General features: G+C 37.9%; 1 protein-coding gene across 1 annotated transcript in view; it reads left to right on the forward strand.

Moving 5' to 3' along the window:
- Positions 1–4,664: 4,664 nt before the first annotated feature.
- Positions 4,665–15,190, forward strand: part of LOC137657859 (tigger transposable element-derived protein 1-like) — a 19,076-nt gene continuing 8,550 nt past the window's right edge. The window contains exons 1-3 of the mRNA XM_068392495.1: positions 4,665–4,754; positions 5,837–6,380; positions 7,436–7,580. Of these exons, the coding sequence (XP_068248596.1) occupies positions 4,665–4,754; positions 5,837–6,380; positions 7,436–7,580 (779 nt within the window). The remainder of the gene's footprint in view (positions 4,755–5,836; positions 6,381–7,435; positions 7,581–15,190) is intronic.

Below are 15,190 nucleotides of genomic sequence, written 5' to 3' on the forward strand. Positions count from 1 at the left end.
AAATACTGTACCCTGCTGTTTGTTATCATGATCTCCGACATAGACTGTAATGTTAAAGACTCTGTAGTGAGAAGTTTCGCCAATGACACAAGAATAAGTAGAGAAATTACTTGTGATGAAGATAGGAACTCATTAAAAAGAGATCTAAACAAAATATATGAGTGGGCAGAGATAAATAGGATGGTATTCAACTTCGATAAATTTGAATCAATAAATTATGGAAACAGAGAAAGAATGGTATATGCATACAGGGGTCCTAATATTGAGACAATCACAAACAAGGAAGCAATTAAAGACCTGGGTGTAATGTTAAACAGGAATATATTATGTAACAACCAAATACCAACACTGTTAGCTAAATATAAAGCAAAATTGGGAATGTTATTCAGACACTTTAAAACAAGAAAATCTAAACACATGATTATGCTGTACAAAACTTATGTACGTAGTACACTCAAGTACTGCAATGTGATATGGTACCCACACTACCAAATGGATATAGCACAAATAGAGAGTGTACAAAGGTCCTTTACTGCTAGAATAGAAGAAGTTAAGGACCTTGACTACTGGGAAAGACTGCAAATTTTAAAATTGTACAGTCTAGAAAGGAAAAGAGAACACTATATGATAATACAAGCATGGAAGCAAATCGAAGGAATTACTGAAAACATCATGGAGCTAAAAATATCAGAAAGAGCAAGCCGAGGTAGATTAATAGTGCCCAAAACTATACCAGGAAAACTAAGGAAAGCACACAGGACATTAATCCACTACGCACCAGCATCGATAATACAGCGACTATTTAATGCGCTGCCAGCTCATCTAAGAAACATATCAGGAGTGAGCGTGTGTTTAAGAATAAGCTCAATAAACACCTAAGATGCATCCCAGATCATCCAAGAATGGAAGATGCAAAATGCACCAGATGATGTATTAGCAACTCTCGGGTGGATATACGAGGTGCCTTACACTGAAAGACCTGCGGGAACCCAAACATAGAATAAGGAATAAGGTAAGGTAAGGTAACGGCAAACATTATCTGTGTAAATGCATGGAAGCTCATATATATCAAGTAATACAGTTTTCTAAAATATAATATGGTACTTGGGAAATTAAAATTCTGTATTCTCTTCCTTTTCTCAATTACAGTATATGCAAAATGCTGATGGTGAAATTAGAAGTTGAAAAAAATGAGCCACAATATTCATGAGCTATGGATAACCTATCTCTTTTTTTATTTTATCAATGTTGAGAGAGTCCTTACTATCAGCTTATTAACAGCCATTAAATTATAGCTATTTCTCATTCTACAGAGAGCATAGATAGTAACACATTTACATTCTTCATTTTTCTCAGATTTTCCTTTATATCTTACTAATCAAATTCCGAGTGCGTTCGTTTTTGCGGGCCGGAGTTGTGACTCCCAAGATCCCATTAATGGTAATTTCACATAACTCTAATTCACACACAGAATCACTTCCTAACACAACTCTTTTATTTGACAAATTAACTATCGTTATATCAGCTCTGTTCTCTTTTATTTCCGATAAGCCCTCTAAGATTACATGCGCCCAATTGTCATGGGGTTTAACAACGACCTTGGTTCCTTCCGGAAGAGGACGACACGGAGTCACTGATATACTCGTAAGTGTCTCTCAGGTACAGATGTTACCTTACTTAAATGTCTCTCCATCCCCACACAAGCACTTACTCTCTCATGACTTTCTATCGGCAAAATGCACCCACCTGCTTTTACTGTTATTGTATCTTTTCCCCAAAAAATGCATATTTGATTACTAGTTATGAAATCAATTCCTAAAATAGCCTCGATTCCTGGAATTCCCAAGGTGGGCAAGAAAAAAAAATCATGTGTAAACTTCACAGATCCCACGTTAAAGTTGACGATCGTTGTATGGTTTATCCTTAATTTATTTCCTCCTAGCGTGTCGAGGACGATGGATGCCGCTGACTGTAGTGGGTTTGAGGAGAATCTTTTTTCAATCACTGAAACCCTGGCTCCTCCGTCGATCAGGGCTCAAATGGATTTATCTGACCGGTCAATCCTAACTGCTAACATAGCCGACCATTACGATATATGGGGCACGGGCCAATGACCTCAGCTGCATTGCCGCTGCTCCCTAGTGCTGTGGGGGCGAGATCGGGGGTAACGATGGAGGTCCCAGTGCCTGATCTACCACGTCCGCTGTTACCACTGCCTCGGCTGCGGCTTCTGATGTCATGGGGGGGCGAGGTCGGGGGTAACGATGGAGGTCCCAGTGCCTGATCTACCACGTCCGCTGTTACCACTGCCTCGGCTGCGGCTTCTGATGTCATGGGGGGAGGGTTCAATTTCCCTCGTCTCCCTCTTCCTCTGTTTAATTTTCCCTGGAAGTTGGGCATAGGGAGGTGTGCGTGTGCTATAGCCCGCCCACCCTCAGCGTTTTTTGCTGGGCACTCTCGGGATAGATGACCGCAGGCCTGACAAGTGTAACAGCGGGGGATCCTTGTGTGGGCCACTCAACTCGTCGGTGCCCCTCTCCCAAACACTACCAACATCTGAAGACTCTTCTCACCTGCGGACTGCGTTCTCCCCTCTCCCGCTTTTGGGGGTTAGTGAGCGCCTCTCATGGTTGCCAACTTCTCGGAATCGGGCCAGTTATTCTCAGTCAATTTTTCTTCTGGCAAACTGTCTAAAAATATTTTGTATTGCCCTCACTACGTCTGCTAATGAGCGATTGTCATCGAACAAATAACCATATAAATATGGGTTTAATAATCTGTGAATATGTTTACAGGCAATTGCTTTTTTATCATCTTCTGGGAGACTGGCACTCCGTGTAGCAAGCGAATCACAATCCCGAAAATGCAAGTTGCCTACTAAGAACGGATTCACCTTCCCGAATTCTGGGTTTGTAGTTTTCTTTTAGGTCCCCCTTTCTCGCATCAAGTAAGGCCTACTTCTCAATTAAACGTCGTTTTATTTCAGTATAACTTTTTAAACTGTCTTGTAACCGACACATTACCTCTGTTGCCGGAGCTTCTCTTTTCTCTTTCTGACCACCCATGTGTGGCTACTTCAGAGTCTCTCAAAAACACTTCGATCGATTGAAACACTTCGTTAGGCCGTTGATCATCAAAAGGCCTAACACTTGCCTGGAGTTCTGGCAACTTTCGAGCTACGGTGTTATTTTCACTCGGCTGCGCATGTGTACTCTCATTTGTGTGTGTTTAGACTTCATTTATGTATGTCGGATATGCTGTGGTTGTGCGCCGCTCCCCCTCTCGTTCAACCAAGAATCTGGTCATTAACTCTTCTAAGTTATCTAACTTCCTAATTTCTTGTCTATATTCTTCCTCGGCAACGCTATACAATACTGCTCCTCCGTTTTCATCTCCCGCAGTAGCAGTATCTGCTATGTTAGTTCTCACGTATCTAGGCATCTTGAACTTTTATTTTACTGGCTTAGAGAACAATTTCACTCACAGCATACACAACCAGACATATTTTTACACCTGACACCAATATGTCCCATGTCAACGGATAATGAGACATCGGAACATGGTTGTTTTTTTTACTTTATTACAAAAGGTTCGTGAGTAGAATGTACAGCCAACACTCAGGTGAGTGTCTTGTATCAAAGAGCGCATAAAGGCTACTAACTCACCTCTCAAGCAAGAGGAAATCTTGCTACAACAACATGCTGAATAGTTAGGGTTTTGTGGAACTCTCATGATTATAGAGTTCATTTACCTTGACATACAACACATATCTTCATACAAGAATTTGGACATATGTATTTACTTCACATGTGATTATCTGATAGTGCTGCATGTCAGGCAGAAGATCACAACCACACAAAAATTGTGCTGCGAGAATATCAACAAGTCCACTCTCGCTATTAGATAGTAATCCAACACTTACTCTTATTCAAGATACGTCTGTCAATATGACATGTGAATGATAATTTAGACTCCAGCTCGATATAGCCAAAACTGATCACAAAGCTATCCTTGGTTAAATGTAACTTCAAGGGAACCTTGTGCAATGCATCATAGAAAAGCAAACAAAACTCCTTGAAAGCCCAAAGAAAACCTTTCATAAAAAAGCAGAAGTGTATTAAGCCAATTCTCACCAATCAAGCTCTCTGTTAACATCTTTGATGAAACAGGTGAGGACTGTACGAATACTCATATAATGCCACTAACACCTATGATGAAAATGTTGAAGATAATGCCAATATTCATATAATGCAAGCTTCTCACTTGCACATTTGGAGAAGTCCATGATAAACCGGCAGCCAGGTGGAGGTAGGTCAAACGAACGTGGTACCAATTGTAGAGTACTAGGTCAAGGAGAAAATGACAGGGCATATGAAGAACTGGACATCTTCCGGGGACCACCTACTGCATTAGACCCCTTGAGGCGCAGAATAGAGGAGAAAAATCAGCTTGATCAAACGTAGATACATACCACAAAAATGTATTTCAGGGTATTGTACACATCACGCTAATTAAGATATTGTTGATAACAGATAAAATCTTTGCTCCATTAGGCCCATCAGAAACATAAAAGAAGTGTAACAGATAGGCTACACCAAAATTTCTTGGTACCATATTAAAAGAAAATTTTTTTACATACTTTTACGCATCTCAGGCAGTTCAGAATGGCTAATGCTGGACAAATCATCTGCTTCATTATACCTGCTAAACACGCCCAAAAGTTGACCCCGCCCTCTGCTCCGGGAAAAAATTATGTAGATAAAACATAAAAGATACTGAATGAAACTACTTTAGAATGAGAGATAATATCTTACAAAGTATAAAGAGACCCTTGGTAGACATACTAATTGTTGCATTAGGCCAGCCAGAAACAAAGAATATGCCTAAAAATAGGTTGGACCAAACATCCTTGGTTACACTCAAAATAAAGTTTATACAATTCTACACATCTTAGGGAGTTCAGAGGGCCCAATGCCTGACAAATTATTTACTACGTAATGTGTGTCACACCTGCCAAAAAGTTTAGCCCCATCCTCTGCTTCTGGAAAATTTGATGTGGATAAAATATAAAGGATATTAAAGTTAACTACTGTTAGCTAATTTAAAATGGAAGATGAAGTACTAAAGGACACCCAACCGCCAAAAAGGACATAAATTCTTTGTGGGTTAGGCATGTCAAAAGGGCCTAAACACTTTTTCTAGATCAAACATTATTGATATTAAACTTTTCTTCCCCGGATCCAAACCCGGCCGTAAATGTTATTTTTTTTTCTTTCCTTTTCTTCACGGAAATTTTCTCTTATATATGCTACATAATATGAAAATTTCAGTGAGAGAGAGAGAGAGAGAGAGAGAGAGAGAGAGAGAGAGAGAGAGAGAGAGAGAGAGATAACATTTTTTAGTAAAAGGTTACAATCAACATGTTCATCGTCAAATTATATGACCTGCAGTAATACCTTGAGATACGAGCGTCCCAACATACGAGAAAATTGAGATACGAGGAGAGTTCCGAGCAAATTTTTATCCTAAGATACGAGGAAATATCTGAGATACGAGGTACAGTAATTCCGAATGCGGCTGCCAGGTGACCGCGTGTACGAGAGACTGCTCACTAGGATAGCATTGCTCGGTCTTTTCCGTCGGAGATAACCTTACGCGATGTATTGTTTTGTTATTTTAGATGTTTTTTCGTGAATCAGTGCATAATCAATTAAATAAACAATGGGTCCAAAGCAATCGAGTGCAAACAAGGGTAGTGAAAAGAAAAAGCGTATGATGACAATGGAGATGAAGCCAATATGAGAGGAGTACATTGACTATATGTACCATCTTCAAGCAGAAGGATGCTATAAAGAGCACCAAGCCTTCCAAAGGAGTAACCATCCTTTCCAGGCTGCGTAGTGATATTCACGATGAGAGGGAGAGGCTTCTTTTAAACTGGATAAAGGAAAAACAGTTGGCGGGAGATAGCGTGACCGAGATGATCATATGTGAGAAGGCAAGTAGAATCTATGATGAATTGAAAGGGAAACAAGCAGCCAAGAAAAGGGAGACTTCGACGCCAGCGGAAACCTTCAAAGCCAGTCATGGCTGGCTGGATAATTTCAAGAAACGGACTGGGATACACTCGGTTGTGAGGTATGGGGAAGCAGCAAGTTCCGACGCGAAAGCCGCAGTGGACTTTGTCACCACCTTTGCCTCGGTTATCACCCGACATGGCTTCCTCCCCCAACAAGCCTTCAATTGCGATGAAACTGGCCTTTTATGGAAGAAAATGCCCAGGAGGACTTTCATCACGGCAGAGGAGAAAAGTCTACCGGGCCATAAATCCATGAAGGACCGGTTAACTCTAGCCATGTGTGTCAATGCCAGCAGTGACTGTAAGGTCAAACCACTGCTGGTTTACCACTCTGAAAACCCGCGTGTTTTCAAGAGCCAAAGGATCTTGAAAGAAAAACTGCAAGTGTTTTAGCGCGCTAATGCTAAGGCTTGGCATTTCTTCACAGAATGGGTTAATCTGTGCTTTGGTCCGGCAGTCAAAAAATATTTGCCAGAGAAAAACCTGCCATTGAAATGTCTCCTGGTCCTCGACAATGCCCCTGGTCACCCTCCTGGTCTCAAAGTGGACAATCTTGTTGAATTCAGGTTCATCAAGGTCCTTTTGGAATGAACATTTCAACATTGTACAGTGCTTGAAAACTATTGACGATGCATGGCAGGGTGTCACAAGACGAACTCTTAATTCAGCGTGGAAGAAATTGTGGCCAGCTTCCATCGCTGAGAGGGACTTTGAAGGGTTCGATATGACAGACCCTGATGACCCCAAACCTGTTGTGATGGACGAAATTGTGTCTCTTGGAAAGTCCATGGGGCTGGAGGTAGATGAGGCAGACGTGAACGACCTTATCGAGGAGCATCAGGAAGAGGTAACGACACAGGAATTGATCAAGCTCCAGGAGATGCAACATTTGGAGGTGTTGCTGGAGGTCAGTAGCGAGGAGGAGGTGGAAGACGGGGCCGCCTTTCTACAGGAAAAATCAAAGACATGTTAGCGAAGTGGCAAGAGTTTTCTAATTTTATGGAAAAGAGGCACCCGGGCAAGTTGGCAAGTGGTCTTGCGTTAGCCTATTGTGACGAAACTTGCGTGCATAATTTTGGCAACATTTGGAAGGGGAGACAAAAACAAACATCCCTAGATAGGTTCCTTTTAAAAAGGCCGTCAAAAAGTGCAGGTGAAAGCGAGGCAAAAAGAGCCAAGCCGGAAGAAGAAGAAAAGTAAAAAAAGGAAAATGAAAACAAAATGTAGAATTAGGTTTAGTGTAATGTAAGATTACCATTTTATTTTCAAGTGTGTATACAGTAAGCTAATTTCATTTAAGTTAAATACAAAGTTGAATTTCATTTAAGTTGAATACAAAGTTGAATTTCATTTAAGTTGAATTTAGAATTAAGGTTATGTTACGAAGTGTTACAAAGGTGTTGCGTGCCGAACGTGTTGCCGTCAAGTCACTCTCCTTACCAAGCTCTCCCTCCTCCTCCTCCGCACACACCGCCGTTAGCCGCTACCGTTTGTCTCAAAGGTAAGAACATCATAGTAATGTTACATTTCATTGAGCATCTTAACCAGTTCAAAGCTATTTGTTATTTTGTTAGCGTAGGATGTTGATTAGAACAATTAAAAACATGTTTTTCCTCTGTAATATACTGTTTTTAGGGTTTTTTTCAGAGGGTGGGAACAGATAAATTTTTTTCTAGTTATATAATATGAGAAAAATTCATCTGAGATACGAGAAAATTGAAATACGAGCTCGGTCCCGAACAGATTAAACTCGTATCTCAAGGTATTACTGCATTTGCTTTTGTGTTTCATATTACGTTCATATAGTTGTTAATTGTTTGCAAATGTAGCCAACTCTTTCATTTACAATAATTTTGATATAATGACTAAAAAATTAACAGGATTAATCATTAACAGTTTTAGCCCAATAATGCACCATATCAGCTTTTCATAATTTCATTATCATTCTTCACAATCCAAAAAATACTGAATCAGATATAATTATCTACCTCATCCTAAAAATTTTCTAAATGGCTTCAACGTGTTTCCTATACCAACATTTGTATTTACCTAGTTACCTTCGCCAAGGAGATTATATATTCGAGTTGATTGATCTGTTTATTTATTTGTCTGTGTTTCTGTGTGTGGAGAAGAGTACATCAAAACTACTCAACAGATTCTGGCAAAATCTTAATGGGGTCAGGGATGACCCTATTAAATTCTGGAGATGATCCAGATCTGGATCCAAATTCTAGATCCGGATTCGCTTTTTTACCATTTTCAAAATAACGTCAAAACAAATTGACGAGTTTTTACAAAATTCCAACAAAGATATATTTTAGAACATGGGCTACTCCATTAACTCTTGAAAATGTTCCGGTTCTGGATACAGATTCTAAATCCGGATTTGCATATTTTGTCTGTGTCTGTGAACAGTATTATGTCAAAACTACACTACGGATTTTGACGAAATTTTCACCACAGATATATCTTAGGTCATGGACGACCTCATTTAATTTTGGGGATGACTTGGATCCGGATTCTAGATCGGGATTGGCTTTTTCATCATTTCAAAGATAACGTTAAAACAAATTGTCGGTATTCGACGAAATTTTCACCACAGATAGATCTTAGGCCATGGACGACTCCATTAACCTTTGGCGAAAGTCACAAATCTCTGATTGCTCCTGTTATAAATGTTTTGACTTGTAATTTTGCATTTATGTTTTGTAGTGTGAAATTTTGATTAAACCTACTGCAAATTCTTTATTTCATTTATTTTTTCACAACAGCTGTTTTGCCAAAGATATACAGTTAAAAAATTATTTCCTGGAGATTTATTATCTTAGTTGACATAATATTAGTGGTCGGGTTGGTCTTAGCATAATTTTTTAGTACAAATCCATTTCTTTGATATCAAAGACGATTATAAGAAAGAAGTGAAAAAATTACCAGAATTAGAACAAGCAAAAGACACAGACTTTGGGCCAAAATCAGAAAGGCAGAAGGATTAAGACCTTTTAAAGCTTCCCTAGTCAGATCTCGAAAAGCAAAGTATAGGCAACAAATGCACTTCTGGTGGATAAGAGTAAAATAATACAATGAACCACCAACAATCACAGAGTTTGGTCAGACATCATAATCAATTTTCGCATTCTATCTCAAGTAAAAATTGCTTCGAAAAGTGAGAAAAAAATTGTTCCATGAATTTTTTCATGGATTTTTAGATACATATATGTTCATCTTTTCAGGCCACGTCTGAAGGAAAGTCACTAATGAAAAGATGTTATATTATTATGCAGAGGATAATCTTTACTTCCTTCCCTATGGTAAAGTATGATGGGGACAGCACTAGAATTTTAAGAAAGGGTACACATTAATCCTAAACTATGTTACGTTGGCACATTTCATGAAATTTGTAACTTATGCTGTTGCTTCCGTTTTTTACCTTTGAATTCCCAGTATTTAATCAATATGGAAGGGATACATGAAGTAAATGACTTACATTAAGTCACTGGACCTGATGGAAATCACTGCTCTTACCATTTAAATGCTAATGTAAACCTGTTGCATTCAAATGTTTTGGAAATGCTTTTAAAATTTGTCAATAAGAAACTGAAAGCTTAAAAAGCTACCGGAATCTATAAAAGCCAAAGATTTATTGTTCCTATGTTTGACTTATTAGGTTTAACCAGCTTTTATAAGTTCTTAATTCCCTAGAAATTTCCCAAGTTTCATCAATTGTTAATGATGGTTTAAGAAAAGTCATATGAATAGAGACAGGCGAAAACATGAAATAATTCTGTTTTATTTGGCAGCGTTAAAGAACACCACCGAAAGCTCTTTCCATTTGGTAGACGACATTCTTAAATCATTACTAGCTTAAGTAACATTTGGACTGAGAAGTTTGTTTTTTATAGTGTAGCTAATGGAGCTGATGAGATACGCCTCTAATAAGGCAATGTCTGAAACAGAAGAAGAACATTCTTCGCCAGTCTTTTTTTTTTTCAATTATGTTGAAATTTACATAAAAGTTAACGTCATAATTTTCTACATGATATAAGAGAATCAATGATTAAGGAAAAAAATTATAAAGTTATTGGGTGTTCCATAGAATGCTATTCAATGTGTGTCTTCCCTCTCCATCGTAAAATTGAAATCAGGTTTCTTTAATGATTCTTTACATAACTTCAAATTAATCCTTATATGTTACGTTCCCGTCTGGTTCATGGGACCTGCCGAGCCCAATGTCATATTTGAGGATGAAGAACTAGCAAGTCACGTCAAGTCATGACAATGTTGTAGAAAATGAAGACGCTGATAATTCTGGATCCATGCTAGAGTGGAGCGATGACTCTGAAAGCGAAAATTGCTTGTATCTTATAATGTTCTGGAAGCATTGGTAGGTTAAGTTGAACTTGTCTCACAACATATGGTGAAACATTAGAGTCCTACTACATATTTTCTGATACGTCTTGCATACCTCACGAAACTACATCATCAATTCTGTTGAAAGTTCTATACAGTATATCATTAGTGCATGGTGCAAATTATGGAACATTGAGCTGAACCCTGACAAAACTTAAAGTATGATTGTAAGAAGGTCGAGGACAGTTGCTCCTTAACATCCGGATCTCTACATTAATAATGTTTCTTTAACTCCATACGTCTCTTTCATAATTTTATTTGTAACTCTTGATATAAATTTTATTTTTTAGAAACACATTCGGGCTGTTTCTTCTTCAATTGCACAAAATAAATAGCTTATTAAAAAAAGGCTTTTAAGATGATCGATGATCAATCTATTATGAAGTGCTTTGATTCTTTCATTTTGCCTAATTTCGAGTATTGGTCTCCTGTCTGGTCTTCAGCTACTAAATCACATCCTGATTTGTTGGACAGCAACTTACGGTATATTAAAGGGCTCATTCCTGATCTAGATATTAATCCCTAGCACCATTGTTCAGTTAGTTCTTTATTCATGTTGCATAAGATTTGTCATAACTCTAACCAGCCTTTGCATTCAGACTTTCCCAAGCAGTTCCATCCTGTTCATAACACAAGGTATGTAGTTAATTTTAATAGTCAGGAATTCTTCAGCATATGGCTCAATACTGCACAATATTCTAGAAGTTTCATCCCCAAATTGTGGAATGATCTTCCTAATCAGGCAGTTGAATAGTTGGAACTTAAACATTTCAAACTTACAGCGAATGTTTTAATGATGAACAGGCTGACAAAAGTCTCTCTTGATCGTTTATATATGAAAGATCTATTATAATGTTTTAGCTGTTCTTAAATATTTTATTTCAATAATTCATTAATCTTGTAGTTTATTTGGTTCCTTGTTTACTTTCCTCTCTGAGCTATTCTCCGTTTTGGAACCCTTGGGTTAATAGCATCCTATAGTATAAATATTTTTATGCACTAATGGTCTGTTTATCAAAATTTATGGTATCTAACCAAAGTTTATTTATTTATTTATTTATTTATTTTATTTTTTTTTTTTTTTTGTATTTAGATGGCCTTATACAGAAGTTAGAACATGTGGCAATTGTAATAATATACCAATGGAATGTTACATTTCGTTTAAAAAATAGTTTCATTCAGTAGCATTTTGTTATAATCATATTAATTTCCCCACCGCTAAGGGTGGGGGTCAACTATCGGGTGAGTCGGGCAGACATTAAGCAGCAAATAATTTGTTTGGCATTGGCTATTCTGAACTACCTGAAATGTGAATAGCTATATAAAATATTTCTAAACTGGTACATGAATGTTTGGTCTAGCCTATTTTCTAGTCCATTATTTTTTTTTCTGGCGGGCCTACTGCAGCAATCAGTGACTAGCAAGGGTAACATTATACTTTATAAGAGGTTATCTTTCATTCTAAAGTGGTTTAAATCAGTAAATTTTATGTTTTATCCACATAACTTTTCTCAGAGCAGAGGGTGGAGTCAACTTTTAGGCGTTTCTGGCACATGTATTAAAACATAATTTTCCTTGAACTGGCCGTTTTGAACTGCCTGAGACGTGTAGAAGTATATAAACTTTGTTTTAAGTGGTACTAAGTATGTTTAGTCTAGCCTATCTTAGGCTTTTTTTTCTGGCCACCCTAATACATCAGAGATTTTTTCTTGTATGGGCCACATCTTAATTAGTGGGTTCCAAGTGGCCTAATGCAGCAGGTGGTGGTCAGCAAACATTCAAAGCTTCATATGCTGTATAATTTTCTACTGGACCCTTTACTCCAGAATTAAAACCACCTGGCTACCGCTCTATGATCATCATTGCCCCATTTTGAGGTGAGGTTGGAGGAATGGACACGATTTTAGGCAATGTACTACATTGTATAACTAGACAAACCTCCTAACAGTGGTCAAGAAGACCTACCTACATAGCTGTCACAAAGTCAATAGCCCCAAAATCCCTTCATCCTTCCAAAGTAGAACCGAAAATTAAATGATCGACTTTAGCCTTTTGGGGAGCCTAATATAGGTAATAAGAGATTGAAGGATAATCTATTGAACTGTGTTAAATCTCCCACATCCTTATTTTTTTTTCTTTTCAAGATAACTGGATATTCTTCTGTATATGAAACCGAAATTTAGTGGAAGAGGATTCAACCCAGATATATGGAAAAACAATATTGTTACTTAGGGGCCTGTGAAAGAAAACTCAAAAAAATCTATTTGAACATCAGAAAACCTGCAGTAATAGCATAAAAAATCAACCTAGGAATACGTTTTCAGTTTCAAAAAATATTCAAGTGCACATGGATGCGACAATCGGCATTTTCTTAGAAATACTGCTAACCTGCCCACAAAGAAACCCTATTAATCATCCCAGCAAGCAAATGTGCAATACCAAAGAAAACCTAAATTAACAGGGTTAAGGCAAGGACAGGCATCACCAGCAGCACATCAACTATATTATTCTTATTATCATTATCCATTGCCAAGCTACAACCGTAGTTGGAAAACCAGGATGCTATAAGCCAAGGGGCCCCAACAGGGAAGATAGCCCAGTGAGGAAAGGAAACCAGGAAATATAAAATATTTTTGAACCGTAATATTAAAATAGATATATCATATAGAAACTATGAAATCTACAATAAAACAAGAGGAAGAGAAATAAAAAAGAATAGTGAGCCCGAGTGTACCGTCAAGGAAGAGAACTCTAACCAAGACAGTTGAAACTCAGTGTTTTCTATGAAAGGATTCTGCAAGTGTATATTTTGCAATGAACTCTCAGGAGGGGTGATACACCTTATATATGTGACTGTAAAAGCGTGTGAAGCCTGTGTGTAGGCCACCAACCTCTGTTTCTAGTGTCAAAAGGAAGGTCATCAAATGTCCTTCTTTACTTTAACAACCAGTTGCATAAATTACCCCATGTGCACTGCATTTACTTGTGCTACAAAACCCTACTATGAGCCACTAGCAATGATGTGGTTGCCTCAAATTGCAATAAGGATCAGAGGAGCCCAAAAGTGATGTCCCAGTGCATAGTATTCAAAATGGATACAGAGCAAAGGACCCACCCACACAGCTTCTCTACACTTTAGTTCGAACAGTAAACCTCCTGCCAATAACAGCGCTGGGTTTTAGCATAAAGCCCACCACCATTCTCAATGAAAAGGAAAATGAGATTAAACTGCTAGCGCTGCAGGATAGTAATTTATAATGGACTTTCATTCACCTGTACCCTAAATGTAACCCGAGCCAACAATCATCACCCTCACACCAAGAACTGAGTATAGGATAAAGTAAGTATACAGTGTTAAAGGGTTAAAATTTTAAGTTGTATGTGTAACAATATACATAAGTAATCAGGGAGTGGTGTACCTTATTTTACTAATTCAGCAAGGTTGGCAGATATTGACCTCCTTTCCATTTTTCTTTTCACCATCCTAAAGAATTTATACCTCTTTCCCTTTCGCTTTCTTAATGTTGTTGTTCTAGATAGATTTTTCAGGATCAATATTAGTAAGTCAGTCAGTAGCTTCCTTCCTTGGTAACCATAGTCTGTTCATCTACCCAGTTTAGATATTCTATTTGCTTTTTGGCAATTTAGAGCAACTGTCAATTCAAACATTCATCGTGCATACAGTTGTCAGGAATCTACAACAGTCAGTACAGTTACAGTTGTCCAGTGAGTATTTCATGAAACTTAGGGTCATTGACCCATGCTGTCATTCAGTCATTCACTCATGAGTAATAAAATGTAATAAAGGTAATATGTGATGTATTTACCTTAATTCTTCCATTGAATACTAACATTCTACTCTTCACTAGTACTATGCTTAGCCCACATAATGAGGTGGAGATAGCAAAAATTACGTACTTATTAGTTTTGAGTATCATATCTCATTTACCATATTATCTTAGTTTTCTCTATTATGCATACATTATAAATCTAGCCTCTCTTCACTTCCCCTTCGTTAGTAAGCGGGACAATAGAAGCTCCAGGAAGCCGTCCAATGTCTTTTGTAGGCGAAAGAAACAGATCCCTTGTGCATTAGCTTTGTTTCCTTACTACTGATTCACATTGCTCCCATTGCAGCCATTTGCAGCTCCTTGAATTCTCAGGAGCTATAACCCTTTACAAAATATAATGCATATTTATGCCCTATTGCTATACTGTTTCCCAGTTCCACCATTTCAAGAAGGAGCCATTTTGTCATTTATATTCTCGTGATTAGTGGCATGTGACTCTCCAGCAAACTTCCAGTCAACTACAAGACTATTCTATGAAATTATGCTACTTTGACCTTTTTACCGTATTTACTCTAACAGAATTCAAGAAAAAACAATTGCATTCTAATGTATATACATCTATGATCAGTAACAGAGAAAGAATCCTCCTAAGATGATATCAGCCATAGTAGACAATTTCTGAGTCACATGTCACAATCTAGTACCGACTGCCCACTGTTTCAGCAAAAATATATACAGTAATGTAGCCCAATAAATGGATATCCAAGAACCCTCTGTCACCAAACTGTACCTATTTTTTGTAACTCAAGCTTCAGCTTTCAATACATTTTTTAGTCAGCCAGGTCGGAGTTGAACCAATAATTTTTAACTACTCCCATACACAATTTCACTGTTGGCACCTCGGTGCCCTTTT

The sequence above is a fragment of the Palaemon carinicauda genome, chromosome 1 (genome assembly GCF_036898095.1).
Source record: "Palaemon carinicauda isolate YSFRI2023 chromosome 1, ASM3689809v2, whole genome shotgun sequence".
Taxonomy (NCBI): Eukaryota; Metazoa; Arthropoda; class Malacostraca; order Decapoda; family Palaemonidae; genus Palaemon; species Palaemon carinicauda.